At 46.7% G+C, this 14,946-nt stretch overlaps 1 protein-coding gene and 2 non-coding genes across 3 annotated transcripts; 1 reads left to right on the top strand and 2 right to left on the bottom strand.

Moving 5' to 3' along the window:
- Positions 1-1,745: 1,745 nt before the first annotated feature.
- On the bottom strand, positions 1,746-3,133 carry ZG16 (zymogen granule protein 16). Its single transcript, XM_081553435.1, has 3 exons — positions 3,079-3,133; positions 2,763-2,895; positions 1,746-2,061 (listed from the first exon to the last, which is right to left on the bottom strand). Exons 1-3 carry the CDS (start codon positions 3,131-3,133, stop codon positions 1,746-1,748), a joined length of 504 nt encoding a protein of 167 aa, XP_081409561.1.
- A 7,904-nt stretch (positions 3,134-11,037) lies between these two features.
- On the bottom strand, positions 11,038-11,144 carry LOC145533562 (U6 spliceosomal RNA). Its single transcript, XR_014074164.1, has one exon. It is a non-coding gene; the product is annotated as a U6 spliceosomal RNA (small nuclear RNA).
- Positions 11,145-12,571: 1,427 nt separating this feature from the next.
- On the top strand, positions 12,572-12,644 carry TRNAG-UCC (transfer RNA glycine (anticodon UCC)). Its single transcript has one exon. It is a non-coding gene; the product is annotated as a tRNA-Gly (tRNA).
- The last annotated feature ends 2,302 nt before the right edge of the window (positions 12,645-14,946 follow it).

Genomic DNA, 14,946 nt, shown 5'->3' with positions numbered 1-14,946 from the left:
CAGCCAGTGATGAAGACTTGGTGCTTCCAATGCAGGGGGTATGGGTTCCATCCCTGGTTCTGGAACCATGCCAACCATCCCACATGCTATGGGGGCACAGTCAAAAAATAGGGTGAATTTTATCTTATATGATTTATATATCAATAAAAATATAATTGCATAATATTCCATTCCATGGACTTGAGAGAAATAAAGGAATTTTTATAAAAAACAGACTAGTCATGACTTGGTATCATGCTAATATTTCTTTGTAAAATTACATATACGTGACTGTTATTTTTGTTTAATTGGGAAAAGATGTGACTGAAATTCCCTGGGATGTGAGTAAACCTATGGGGAGCAATGAGTAATCACCACCACTAGCACAAATAAACAAACAAAAAACTGTCAAAAATTTGGGACCAAGAACTAGTATTTCCAAAGCAACTATATACCCTTAAATCCTTGCTGAATCTGTCCAGTCCCCCTAATGCTTCCCCTAAGCTCTAAGCAGCCCCTTCAGTTCATGGAAACATGATGGAAGATCTCCACCCCAACCCCACCTCTTGGAATGCCCTTTTGTTTTGAGGGTAAAATTGGCAGAGTGGGCTTCCCTGGTGACTCAGTGGTGAAGAATCTGCCTGCCAATGCAGGAGATGCAGGTTCGATCCCTGGGTTGGGAAGATCCTCTGGAGAAGGAAATGGCAATCCACTCCAGTATTCTTGTCTGGGAAATCCCATGAACAGAGGAGCCTAGCGAGCTACAGTCCATGGGGTCATAAAGAGTCATACGACTGAGCGACTAGACAGCAACAACAGTTGGCAGAGTGGAAGCTGTTGAGGAGGCTGTGGCTTCCGAAGGAAAGAACTGAGGTCTGAGAGAGCTGATCATGGACCCCAGGACTTACATGTAAAGGCGGGAGCTAGGATGAGGTAAATAGCGAGAGTCCTTGGCAGGCACTCAGGCTAAACTTTGGGAGTCAGGTGGGTTCTGGGAAAGAATGAAGGATGATGAACCAGGCACCCACAAACGGTGAGGGGGTTGAGGTCAGGAGAGTGAGGTGACAGCCTGTTGGTGGAAAGGCACTGTGTCAAGAAGACAAAGGAGGAAAGGGCTGGAGAGTGAAATATCTGGAGTTTTGGCAATAAGCCAAGACTTGGCCTTACCTTCAGCCTCCAGTTTGGGTAAACACTTGGAAAAAAGAATTGGTTCAGGCCAGAATCTTATCTCTTCTATATTTCTAAAAGTAATCTCAACTGAAAATACTTTTGTAAAATTTACTTAGTTATTTTGGTCTGTGCTGGGTGTTTGTTGCTGCACTCTGACTTTCTCTAGTTGTGGCGAACCCCAGCTACACTTCCTGTTGCGGTGCATGGGCTCGTGGGCTTCAGTGGTTGTGGGCGAATGGGTTTAGTTGCTCCTTGACATGTGGGATCTTCCCAGACCAGGCATCGAACCAGTGTCTCTTGCATTGGCAGGCAGACTCCTAACCACTGAAAGACCTTATCTCCTCTTGATAAGTTATGAAGAAAAGCTCAGGATTCTTTCACCTCTCTCCCTCATCCTCCCACTCTTTCCCAGACTAACACACAACAAGTAGCCAGAAATGAGATTCGCACATTCCTACCCAGAGTCAAGAGGTGCATCCCACTAGCTGTAGTCATGCCCTTTTATTGTTTGTTGGTTTTTTTTTTAATTGAGACATGTGCATGGTGGTTAGTGGTGAGTGGGTTCCCAGGTCCCCATTGCAGGGTTGCGGTACAACTCAGCAGCTCTCGTAATCAGAGGGGTAGAAGTCCCAGTGGAAGCCGATGGCATCAATAAGGGAGCCAGATCGGCCACTGATGAATCGTAGCACAGTGTTGGGGTACAGGGGGGCAGCGTTGAAACTTGTGCCTGTGTCTTTCCCGAAAGACAGGAAGCGGAACTTGTCCGTCACAAAGACCAGCTTTCTCAGGTAGGTCGTGTACTTTCCCGACACCTGGACGATGGATTCCCCAGAGTAAAGAAAGATCTCGTCCAGGTCTCCCGAGGTGCCACCCACATAGTCGCTCCACACCGTGCCGTAGCGCACCTGGAGACTAGGGGCGGAGTGAGGAGGGAAGGAAGGGAGACACTGAGTAAGGTGATCAGAATTCAGGAGCTGTTGGCCCACAGGCTGAGACTTTCAGACTAGTGACAGAGATGACAGCCCCAAAGAGTGTGACAGCCCCAAAGAGTCGGATAAGCCCTGGGAGGTCATACACGGAACTTCAGCTCCTCGTCTTGCTGATGAACAGGCTCACAGAGGGAAAACAGCTTGCCGGGAATCACCCAGACAGTAAAAATCAGAGCTTGCCTTTGAAGTCTACATTCCCATTGGGCCCCCATCCCCTACTTAAAAGAACAAAAGGGATTTTTTTTTTTTTCAAACATCTGAAAGGCCCCCACGAGGGGAGAGACTTGTTTGTGCTGTGCCAGGCTCCAGTGTCAGAAGGACACACATTTGGGGAGTGGCATCAAGCTAGAGACAGGATGCCAGGTGGGATTTAAACCTCTGGTGGGGGTAAACTAGACAATGCCCAAGTCTCTCAGAGCTTAGGGTATATGATTTACTCAAGATCACACATGTGGGAGTCTTAGGGGTTTTGGCAGCACGGGTCTCAAATCCAAGTCATCTAATAACTTTTCTGTATCATGTTATCCCTGTGACTTGCTGATGTGACCCAAAGTGGCTGAGACCTTCCTAATGTAGTAAGAGCCTTAGAAGGTCGCCAAAGTACAGAATCTCGAAGATGCTTACCCTACGATGTAGTAATTGCTGACTCGGATGCGAATGGCAGTGATGGGGCCATCCAGTTGGTTTCCAGACTGGGAGAATCGTTCTCCTCCTCCGCCTCCATATTCTCCACTGTAGGAGGAGGCCCTGGGCTGAACTGGAGGGAAAGGAGGAGTTGAAGGGAGAAATCCCCTGAGAGCTCAGTCTCTCCTCATCACCCCTCTTCCTCCCACAACTTGGTTCCCACCACCCCAAGTCAGCCTCTGAAAGCCTTGGCTGCCAGCAGTGCAGGCGGCTGTCTTCCCCTCATCTAGTCCTGGGCTTCACGCTTCTCACTTACTGTCTGTGGCAGAGGCTGAGGCACAAAGAAGGGCGAGAAGAGCAACGGTCAACATCCTGGGGCTGGAGTGAGAAGAAAGGCGGGAGTGAGTGGTTGCTCTTATCCTCTTGGAGGTCATTTACCCAGGCACCCCTGACCTCCAGCTGAGTCTCAGAGTTCTTGGTCCTTCAATTCAGACCTCATCCACTGAGTCTTGGGCTTCGAAAGAACTGTCCATAGTCTCTAGTCCTGTTCATCACAGATGCTATCTTCTGTGTCCTTCATCCCTCTCCCTCTCCCTCTCCCCTGTCTGACTACAACCAAACCTCCTCTTCCCTCCCAAGCCAGATCAATTCTGACTTTCTATCTGGATTAAGCTGTGTCGACCCCTGTTCCCTCCTAGCACAAAGCAGGAAAGGAATTTTCTAAAGAAGTGAGGGACTTCCCTGGTGGTACAGTGGTTAGGACTCTGTATTTCCACTGCAGAGAGAACAGGTTCCATCCCTGGTTGGGGAACTAAGACTTACAAACCACATAGCAAACCGCATCCCCCCCCCCTCAAAATGGAGGACATCTCCAAATCATAGAGATGGTTGAGTTCATTAAACCAGGAGTCTGAGAAAAGCCTAATGGAAGTCGGGCTGGGGTAGATTGGCCCAGCTTGTGGGGCATCTGGGGCATAGTTTAAATTCCTAAGTTGTTCCTTTTCTTAAATTAGAAGGAAAGGAGCATTTTAGAGCATTTATCTGTCACTTGGAGAATGAAGATGGTAATAGAAGAGACAGCCAGCATCACCATCCAAGCAGTTCTGGTGGAGATGGGATAGCCCAAGAAGTTTGAGAAGGAGCTGGAATATGCTCAAGATATTAGATCCCAGGTGCCTGGTCTATTTGTCATACCTCTTTCTCCACTAATACAAATCTGGCCATACGTGTATCCCAGGCGTCCCCAGCCCTACAGTTGAGATCCAGACATCTTGACACCTAAGACTAGCTCTGATTCAGATGCCCCGGTTAGCTGACACCCACGTCTCTCCTGCTGCTCAGTCTAGGAAGTCTCTTCTTCAGCTCAGCTTGCATTTCCCCCTAACTCAGATCCAGGAATCCTTGTCACCCCTTAGCCCACATCTCTGTCACCCCTCACCTGGCAGTTTCAAGTGCAAAATAGCCCCCCTAGAAACTTCCAGATCTTTTATACCAAGTCCAAGTCCTCCCCCTGCTGTTTTCCGTGTGAACCTCACCTCCTGAGCAAACATGACCAGGCTCCTAGATCAGTTGTCAGGCAGGGTCTGGAACTTATCCTACCCCAAGGGTTACAGATGGCAGGGTGGGGTCAACTCTGGGCCAAGGCCTAGATCTCAGGAGAGGCAGAATAAACTTGGGAAAAGATCACCAACCAAAAGGCCAGCAGCTGTGGGTGGGCAGCACTGCTAATCACCTGGTGCTATCCAGGGTTCTCCCTCCCCTGTTTGGTTTCTGCTGGTGCCCTTACCTGCAATCTGCCATCTCTCAGGATAAACATTGCCCTCTCCAGGCATTTGAAATATAGATTCTCTTGGAAAGGGATCACACTCCCAACACCTTATACTATTTGCTGGGCAATTTTTTTCTCTCCTCTCATATTTTATATGAAAAAATTCAAAGTATAGAAAAGTTGAAAGAATATGCAGTGAACATCCGTATGCTCACCATGTAGATTCTGTCATGGTTAATTTCCTTTACTAAGTTGAGTCAGAAGAAACAAAGCTCTACTTCATTAAAAAATAATTTTATTTATTTATGTCTGGCTGTGCTGGGTCTTCACTGCTGCACCAGCTTTTCTCTAGTTGTGACAAGCAGGGGCTATTTTTTGTTGCAGTGTGCAGGCTTCTCACTGCAGTGGCTTCTCTTGTTGCAGAGTACAGGCTCTAGGGTGCGAGAGCTTCAGTAGTTGATGCAGGAGGGCTCAGTAGTTGTGGCTTGTAGCCTCTAGAACACAGATTCAGTAGTGGTGACAACGCACAGGCTTATCTGCTCTGTGACATGTAGGGTCTTCCCGGACCAGGGATCAAACCCATGTCTTCTGCACTGGCAAGTGGATTCTTTACCACTGAGCCACCAGGGAAATCCTATCATGGTTAATATTTTGCTGTACTTTCTATTTCTTCCACCCATCCATCCTCAATCTGTCAGCCTCTTCACAAACTTTTTCTCTCTGAGAAGAGTGACTTGAGGCAACACCTGCAGATCCCCCTCCCAGAACAGTCAGTCCAGCGGGCAAATGGGAAGCTGAGGAAATCAAAGCAGACAGGACCTCCCCTGGAGGCCATGCTGGGCCCTCAGGGCTCCCGGCATCATAGCTGAATCTGCCTGGCGCTGTAGCCCGCACAGGGCAATGGCTCCCTCCTGTAAGTCTGAAACTTCCCAAGATTGGTGTCATCGATTTCTTCTCTTTGCCAGACCTTCTCCTCTGGGATCCCTCCAGGACTGGCCCTCTCACCCACTGAGGCAACAGGTCAGAAGGACAGAGGCCAGGGAGGGACTGGAACCATTAGCCTCGGTTATTAATAACCAGGAGCCCAGCATTCAGAGGACCTCACCCACTTCTAGGCTCACCATCTGGTGCTGAGGACTCATCCCAGGAAACAAAGGAGCCCCACCCTGGGGAGCCAGAAGTAGGGCGGGGCTCCTGGCGGGGAGATTCTGAGATCTAGGAGGGCAGTCAAGGGTGAGCTGTGTGATCTCCCTTCTCCAACCTTCTGCATGTCCAAAACAAGCACATCCTGGTGACCACTTGCATCTCATTCCAGCCATTTTGTTCTTTTATGGGTTTTGTCTTTCTTTCAATATTTATTGTTTATTTGTTTATTTGGTTGTGCTAGGTCTTAGTTGTGGCATGTGGGATCTCTTTCCCTGACCAGGGATTGAACCCAGGTCCCCTGCATTGGGAGCACCAGAAGCTTAGCCACTGGACTACCAGGGAAGTCCCAGCTTCTGTCCTTTCCTTGCACTTGCCTTTCTTTCCCGATTCTCTCTCCTTCCTTTAAAGTCTTGATCTTCCCCTGACATCTCCTATCCCAAGGTTTTCTCTTTATGTTCCCTCTCTCAGTGCCTTTTTCCTTCTGTTCTTCTCTTCTTTCCTTGTCTCTTTGTCTCTCCTCAACTCTCTCTCTAACTCTACCCTCACCCCTCGCTACCACTCATCTCTCTTCTTTAATAGGGGCACATCACACAGTCTGTGAAAAAAATACTGGAAATCAAAGATGGCAGCTCAGAGAGATCTGAGGGGAACACCTTGGGAAAACGCCCTCACGTTTCCATGCACGACTCATCTGGGACCCTTGGAATAGTCTCTTACACTGGTCATAGGTTCACTTTCATGCGCCCACCCCAACAATGTTGTGATCCAGGGTCTCCTCTCTGCCTGCAGACTGGTCCCTGGGTTCTGGGCAACAGTTCCTCCGTGCCCTCTCCAGCGTGATGGAGATGCCCTTCCTCCAGTGGGAGGGGTCTCAGGGTTCATCCTCTGTTTTCCTGGAGACAAGGAAGGCCACTGTGTAGCTGATGCAGGTACCTCTAGAGCTTGCTCTGATGCTGCACCTCAGGAGCCAGAAGGAAGAGGCGGAGGCCATGGGACACCGGGCCCCCCTCTGCTTCTACCTCATTAGCTCCCCTTTGAACTCTTTCACATTTAACCCATGTGCCAGCTGGGGGCCTACCTGTCCTGGTCTATGAGCAGTGAAAGGCACACCTGCCCTGGTCCTATCAACCAGGAAAGTCCAAAGCCTTCCCAAGCTTTCTGCTCTCACAGGCAACTCTCTCACCGTCTCCTTCGCCCCCTTAGCAAAGCAACTCACTCAACACATGTTTATGGAGCATCTCTAGGTTGGAGGCACCACCCCAGATGTTGAAGAGATAGCAAGGAGGAAGGGATTCAAATCCCACCCTTCAAGAGCTCCCATCCCACTCCAGCGGGCTAAGTCGATTCAGTTGTGTCTGACTCTTTGGGACCCTATGGACCATAGACCACCAGGCTCCTCGGTCCGTGGGATTCTCCAGGCAAAAATACTGGAGTGGGTTGCCATGCTCTCCTCCAGGGGATCTTCCTGACCCAGAGATCGTTCCAGCGGGGGTGGGTGGGTGTCATCAAATGAACACTACATCACTGTAGGAGGTGTGCTATGAAGAAACCATCAAATCAGAGTGAGAACATGAAGAGGGATAGGGAGGCTGGTTCTCCGGCTTGGAGGGTCCTCTGGTCCTAACATTTGTGAAGAGACCGGATTGAAGTCATCAAGAGAAATACAGCTATTTGTGTGAAGAGTGGGCCAGGCAGAGGAAACAATGAATATCAGAGCCCTGAGCAGCAAGCATGTGGGAAGAATTTAGAAACAGCAGGGAGGGCAGGGTGGCTGATGGGAAGTGAAGGAAGCAGGTGGGAGGCGAGGTCTGGGCAGTAGCCAGTGGGCAGAGGGTGCAGGGCGAAGGAGATGTGGTCAGGGGTTTGGATTCCTTCCGAGAGTGAGGGGAGCCACTGAAGGGTTTTGCCTTTTAAAAGCGTTCCTTGCAGGACTTCCCTGGTGTTCCAGTGGCTATGACTCTGAACTCCCAACGCAGGGAGGCTGGGTTTGAACCCTGATCAGGGGACTAGTTCCTACAGGCTGCAACTGAGAGTTTGAGTGTTGCAACTAAAGATCTCTCATGCCTCATTGAAGATTGAAGACCTTACGTGCTGCAACTAAATAAACTAAATAAACTTTTTTAACATTAAAAAAATGTCTAGTGAGCAAAGGTACTTTGCTCAGTTGCAAAAGGGGCTTCTACCCCCTACCCCACTGTCCTTCTTGCCCCACACGTTGCCCCTCAGTGGCCTACACCTGGCTCATGTTGCTCCAGCTACTTAAGATGCTCTCCTCTTTCTGCCCACCCAGTACCTTCCACCCTTAAGACAGTCTACTATATCACCACCACCGCCACTGCTACTCTGTGCACCCTCCACCACAGCTTCTCTCCTCAGCTCCCTTCTCCCAGGCTCTGAACTGATATCAAGCTCCTTTCTCTGGCCTCCAGCTGTGCTTCCTCCATCACTTGTTGTTCAGTCGCTCAGTCATGTCTGACTCTGCAACCCCATGGACTGAAGCACGCCAGGCCTCTCTGTCCTTCACCATCTCCCTGAGTTTCCTTAAACTCATGTCCACTGAGTCGGTGATGCCATTGAAACAGCTCATCTTCTGTCGTCCCCTTCTCCTCCTGCCTTTAATCTTTCCCAGCATCAGGGGCTTTTCCAGTGAGTTGGCTCTTCACATCAGGTGGTCAAAGTATTGGAGCTTCAGCTTCAGCATCAGTCCTTCCAATGAATAGTCAGGACTGATTTCCTTTAGGAGGGACTGGTTGGATCTTCTTGCAGTCCCAGGGACTCTCAAGAGCCTTCTCCAGCACCACAGTTCGAAAGCATCAATTCTTCGGCTCTCGGCCTTCTTTATGGTCCAACTCTCACATCTGTACGTGGAAAAACCATAGCTTTGACTATACAGACATTTGTCAACAAAGTGACATCTCCACTTTTTAATACACTAAGTTTGTCATAGTTTTTCTTCCAAGGAGAAAATCGTCTTTTAATTTCCTCCATCACTAATATGGTTCTAATTCACCTGCACTGTAGTTTGTTTGCATGGACTCCTCTACTGAAACAGGAGCCTCTCCCACAGCAGGGACTATGAATCCACCTCTGAATCCCAGCTCCTGCATCTTACCTGGTCCAGAGCAGGTGTCCTCCAGAAAGGACTGTCAAATGCCTCGGCTGCAGGGAGACTCCTAGGAAGTGTTCCCCCTCTGTTTTTTCACGTAGCTCAGCCTTTCTTCCTGCAGGGAGGGCACATGGGTGTTCTTCAGTTTCTCATTTACAGTTCCTCTGGAGAAATTCTGCATTCAGAAGAATACTGGGTGTAAAGGCAGAATTCTGTGTCGAGGTCCTCCATTCAATACTTCTTAGTTGTGTACATTTAAAGAACTCACTTCCTTCTGGAGAGCCGATATTTCTGCATTTATCAAGTGAGAAACAAATCTCCAGATCAACCCAAATCCTGAAGTACAGTGTGTCTCAAACTGTAGATCGTAAGACACTGGTGGGCCATGAAAACAATTTAACAGCTCAGGACCAGCATATTTTAAAAATGGAACAGAAAAGAAAAGAAGAGAGCAGAACATGTAGCAAAGTTAAATATTGTGGGCTTTGGGGGAGCTTTTTTGGCTGCTCGGCTTGTGGAATCTTAGTTCCCCAACCAGGGATCAAACCTGCGCCCCCTGCAGTAAAAGCGTGGAATCTTAACCACTGGACTACCAGGGAAGTCCTTATATTGTTTTTTGAAATAGTGCAGTTAAACACTGCATATGTAGTGGGTCACGATATAAAATGTTGCTTCCTGTTATGAAATGTAGTTAAAAAAACTTGAAAAAAAATGATGTCTACCTCTGTCAAAGGGTAAGGTTCCTATAGAGTTTCTTGATATAACAATGCTGTTTGTTGAAAATTGTCAGGCTAGAAGTCTAGAATTGGCCCTCTAGGGCAGTAACTAGTGTGGCTCTAGAGACCCAGATTCAGGTAGGTAAGTGTACAATGTTAATAATTTTTAAAAATTGAGATAATTGACATATAACATTATATTAGTTTCAGGTATACAACATCATGATTCAATATGTGTGTATATTACAAAATGAGTTAATCAGTTTCGAAATCAGAAACCTATAGCAATGTACCAAGAATTTGTGGACAGACTGCTGTATTATGAAGAGACATGGGTTTAAAGACTGATTCCAGTTTTCACTCTTTTCATTACCTACTGAGCCTCGGTTTCTTCCTCTGTTAATTGGAGATAATGAGATCATGTCTATTTTGGCAATGGACCTGGCACTGAGTAAATGTGTATTCTCTCCCTTGAGAATTTCACAAAACATGGCCTTCCTTTTTGATCTCTTCAAGATAAAGATGGTTTAGAAGGCCATATCTTTTTCATCTGCAGTTAGCTTTATCTGAAAGCTTGGCTTAACTTGAGTTTAGAACCTGGAGATCTTGTCAAATGCATCATAAGATTGCAAAATAATTTTGTGTAAGTTGGCTTGAACAACTCAAATTAAAGTTACTTGAGAACCTGGTTTTAATTTCCTTTTATTGAAATATAATTGCACAGTAACTTTTTTAACCTCTGGTTTTGCTTTCTCTTACTGAATTGCTTTATCCACCGCAACTTTTTATTTTTCCCTTTGTTTAGTTTTTTGTTCCCTTTAATCTGTTTTGCTCCTCTTCACAAAAATAATCACTCTCCAGAACGTATGACAATATAGTATTCAAAGGGATGAAATCCCTGTCCATCTGAGTTGTCAATCAGCCAGTGCTCATATATGCTGGATAAGTTGCTACCTATGTGGGAGTCATCCCACCACAAAGCCCTCCTTCTTGCTTTGTGTCAGAAAGAATTCATCTAAAAATAGGAGCAGATTTGGTTTCCTTGACACATCACATGAGGTTCAAAGAGTCATCTGCTCTCATGCGTGATGTGTTCTGCAAATGCATTAAGACAGAGATACTGTGAGGTGCTGGTGAAGAGCACAGTGTTGGCATTCAGCCACCACTGCTCAGATGGTGTGTGCCCAGGGCAAGTTACTCATTTATTTATTTTTAAACAGGAGAAAATCAAAGCTTAATAACATGTATATATGGGAGAGAGTCAGAAAAAACTGAGTAACTCACCAAAGTGGCTGCAGCCCTGCCAGCCTCATCTAAAGATGAAAGAAGATGTTAAGGGTGGGGAGAGTCAACTCTGGGAGGTGACCAGAAAAAAACACACAGTATACAAGGAGCCCAAGCCAGTCAATCTTAAAGGAAATCAACACTGAATATTCATTGGAAGGACTGATGCTGAAGCTCCAAGTAAACAAGGGTGATTGTGATGCAGATTTAAACATTATCTTCTCCGAAGATAAGAATTTGTAGAGAGTTGATAATAAAATTATGGAATGCCTTACAAATTTGCTTGGCATCCTTGCGCAGGGGCCTTGCTAATCTTCTCCTTTTCCCTATGATTTTAGTATATGTGCTGCTGAAGTGAGCACCTGGGGCAAGTTATTTTACCTCTCTCTGCTTCTGTTTCCTCACCTAAAAAGACAATGACAGCCCACTCCAGTACTCTTGCCTGGGAAACCCCATGGACGGAGGAGCCTGGTGGGCTGCAGCCCATGGGGTCGCACAGAGTCGGACACGACTGAAGCGACTTAGCAGCAGCAGCAGCTTCTGTTTCCTCACCTAAAAAAAGGGTGATAACCATACTCACCTCTTAGGGTTCACTCCAGAACACGGCCTGGTGCATGGTGAGTGCCAAGGAAGTGTTTCTATATGAATCAAGTGTGCACAAGTAAAACAACAGTGTCTCATGTTCTAAGGAGGCTCCATCCCATGGAAATGAGAAAATCCTAAGATTCCTAATTATCCCTCACGTTTTAGTTATACACCTAAATCATACATTTCCAGCATTCTGTACATACGCCTTGATTTTGTTCTTTTCCTTCCCAGTTGAACACAGCGCAGACCAACTGCTCACTGCACATCCAGCTGAGAGTCATTGATTTTAGCATCCATGTGCTCGTGCATTCAGTTGCTTCAATCACGTCTGACTCTGCGACCCTATGGACTGTAGCCCGCCAGTCTCCTCTGTCCATGAGATTTCCTAGGCAAGAATACTGGAGTGGGTTACTATGCCCTCCCCCAGGGGATCTTCCCAACCCAGGGACAGAACCTGAGTCTCCTGCGTCTCTTGCGTTGCAGGCTGATTGTTTACCTCTGAGCCACTGGGGAAGCCCCATTAGCATCCACAGTACTTACTATGTCTCAGCTTTGTCCCTATTGTACCAAGGTCATGAGATCTTCTACATTTTCTCTAGTATCATCACTTTTTCTCGTCCACTCGTTTTATGTAAGTGAAGGCAAAATGGTCAACTAGCCACAACTAACCAGACACACAGGAAAGTAGCTTGAACTTGATGTGATCAAAAACTTTTACTGAGGTCACTTGGAAAATGGAAATGGAGTTTCCCACCTGGAGGGGCTCACAGCCTTATGAGGGGCAAACATAAAGGAATGTATAATCTTCAGAGTGTGGTGAATGAGCACAGCGGACGGGCATATGGAGATTCAGCCGAGGACAGAGAAGGAAAGGATCTCACCTGTGGCCAGGAAAGTGTGGTCACCGATGATGGGGTCCCAGAAAAGAGGAGCTGGCTGAGGTCCATCCAGCACAGCCACTTATCTTGGGCAAATTACTTAAAGTCTCCCTGCTGCTGCTGCTGCTAAGTTGCTTCAGTCATGTCCGACTTTGTGCAACCTCATAGACGGCAGCCCACCAGGCTCCCCCGTCCCTGGGATTCTCCAGGCAAGAATACTGGAGTGGGTTGCCATTTCCTTCTCCCAAGCCTCCCTGGACCATCATTAATAAAAGAAGGATAAGATCTGCTTCATTAAAAAAAATGATACAAATGATGGCACTTCCCTGGTGGTCCAGTAGTTAGGACTCTGCATTTCCACTGCAGAGGGCATGGGTTCGATTCCTGGTCAGGGAACTAAGATTCCAAAATTAGATGGCTAAAAGAAAAAAAAAGATACAAATGAACTTATTTACAAAACAGAAATAGACTCACAGATATAGAAAGCAAATTTAGGGTTACCAAAGGGGAAAGGATTATGAGAGATAACTTAGGAATTTGAGATGAACAGATATACCCTATTATTATAAAATAGATCAACAACAAGGCTCTACTTATAGCACTTATACTTATCTTGCAATAACCTATAGTAGAAAACAATCACTTCATCATACATCTGAAACATAAATCAACTGTACTTCAATATAAATAAATATTTTTTAAAAGAAAAAGACCCACTTCAAAGAGTTATTATTATTATTTTGGCTGCACCAGGTCTTAGTTGCAGCACTCAGGATCTAGTTCCCTGACCAGGGATGGAACCCAGGGCCCCTGCATTGGGAATATGGAGTCTTAGCCACTGGACCACCAGGGAAGTCTCAAAGTGTTATTTCAGAGGATTAAATAAGATAGAAAAATGTGCTCAATAAATTGTGAGGCACATAGAAGACAGAATTAGTTATGGCTGGGAGCAGTATCATAGGAGGAATAGAGATATTTGAACAGGGTAGGATGGTCAGTGGGAAGGAACTGATCATCAAACAAAGTGAGAACCTTCATTACAAGAGGACAGTATTAGGGAAGATCAGGCGGCAGCTGATGATTATCCCCCCCAGGCAAGCCGTGAATGGAGCCAAGAGCAGACCATGACATTTATGATGACTAATCCATCCTTGCTGGGGTGGGGATAAGGAGCAAAGGGGGTCAACTCCACTCTGGGAAGCTGAGAATCAACAATGAAGACAGCCAGGGCTCCTGCCAAAATCCTCAGCTTTCTTCATGGGAGAGAGGAAGAGATTATTGGCTGATGGAGGGTTGGTGGCATTGGGCAGGACTCTAGGGAAGCAGTGAAAGGCTTGGAAAAGTCACTGTCCAGAGGGGAGAGAGATCCATGTTAAAGGGTGACTAGAGGTACTGACTGTGATGGGTTGTGTGATTTTCTCCAATAGGACAAAGGACAGGTGGTTGTATTAGTTCAAGGGGAAAGGCTGGCAAGGGCTGGAAGGAGAGGGGTTGAAGCAATTCACAGGGAGGGTGGGTAGTCAGTGATGGATTTCTGGATGTGGGCACCAGGAAATAGAAATGTCAATAAGATGGACCAGTGGGGGGAGCGAGAGAAAGGGGAGGCTCAGAGCTTGGGGAATCTGATGGTCAATGTAGAGCAATCCTTAATGGTAACAAGATTTAAGGTGGTCCCTAATGTGGAAAGGCAGATTCTTCATGGTCTTGAAAGATAAGATGAGAAGTAATGCTACATCAAGGTGGAAGAGGATCAAAGTGCTGAATGCGACCCTTTATGTAAAGTATCTAGTATTATCACCGCAACAGCCCTTTAAGTTGAGGATTTGTGAAAAATAGAAATTCAGACACAAATGAAGAAGATCGCCAAGTCCCTCAGAATTATTAAGATGGGCGGTGGTGGTTTAGTCTCTAAGCCGTGTCTGATTCTTGCGATCCCACAGACTATAGCCCGCCAGGCTCCTCTGTCCATGGGATTTTCAGGGCAAGAATACTGGAGGGGTTTGCCATTTCCTTCTCCAATTAAGATGGGAAGCTCGGGTAATTCTCTGGTGGTTCAGTGGTAAAGAACCCGCTTGCCAGTGAAGGCCACTTGAAGCTGAAACCCAGAACTCTGGTTCCAGTAACATTATTTAAGAAGGAGTCTTTGGGCTTCAGCCAGGATGGGTGGCATAAGCATGGCAGGACGAGAGTGTGGTTGTCTCCCCCAATGCCTGCTGATGATGCTCTTCTAGCCTGATTTTGGTGGCCTCCACATATCGCCCAGGAGCCAGGTTCAGTGAGGTCCTCCGCAGTGTGGATGGGGAAGGTGTGGAGTTGTCATTGCCGGAGGAACATGAGTTATGAGAAAGAGAAGTGGATGAACTCAGCAGTTGTAAATATGGCCACCCGCAGTTCCTCAAAAAGTTACACATAGGATTACCGTATGACTGAGAAACTCTGCTCCTAGGTATATACAGAAGAGAAACTGAAAACATATGTCCACACAAAAGCCTGGACCTAAATGTTTCTAGCAGCTCTACTTGTAACAGCCAGAGTGGAAACAACCCGCCGAGGAAAGGATGAACAAAAAGTGGTACAGGTATCCCCCACGTTTCTTGAAAGTTCGCTTTACGCCACTTCGCTGTTATGAAAGACCTACGTTAGTACCTGTTTTCACTAGCCTGAAGAAATCTGAAGAGGATTTTCGCTTTTACAGTAA

This window comes from Giraffa tippelskirchi, chromosome 13 (assembly GCF_054371585.1).
Source record: "Giraffa tippelskirchi isolate mGirTip1 chromosome 13, T2T-mGirTip1v1.2.pri, whole genome shotgun sequence".
NCBI lineage: Eukaryota > Metazoa > Chordata > Mammalia > Artiodactyla > Giraffidae > Giraffa > Giraffa tippelskirchi.
Note: the sequence above shows the minus strand (reverse complement) of the source record. Positions and strands in the feature narration are given on the sequence as shown.

Excerpts from the sequence above, each read along its gene's own strand:
- ZG16 (XM_081553435.1), bottom strand. The coding sequence starts at position 3,133 with ATGTTGACCGTTGCTCTTCTCGCCCTTCTTTGTGCCTCAGCCTCTGCC. Across the intron at positions 2,896-3,078 it reads CTCAGCCTCTGCCACAGACA|TTCAGCCCAGGGCCTCCTCC; the intron begins GTAAGTGAGAAG and ends CTTTCCCTCCAG. Across the intron at positions 2,062-2,762 it reads AGCAATTACTACATCGTAGG|TCTCCAGGTGCGCTACGGCA; the intron begins GTAAGCATCTTC and ends CTCCGCCCCTAG.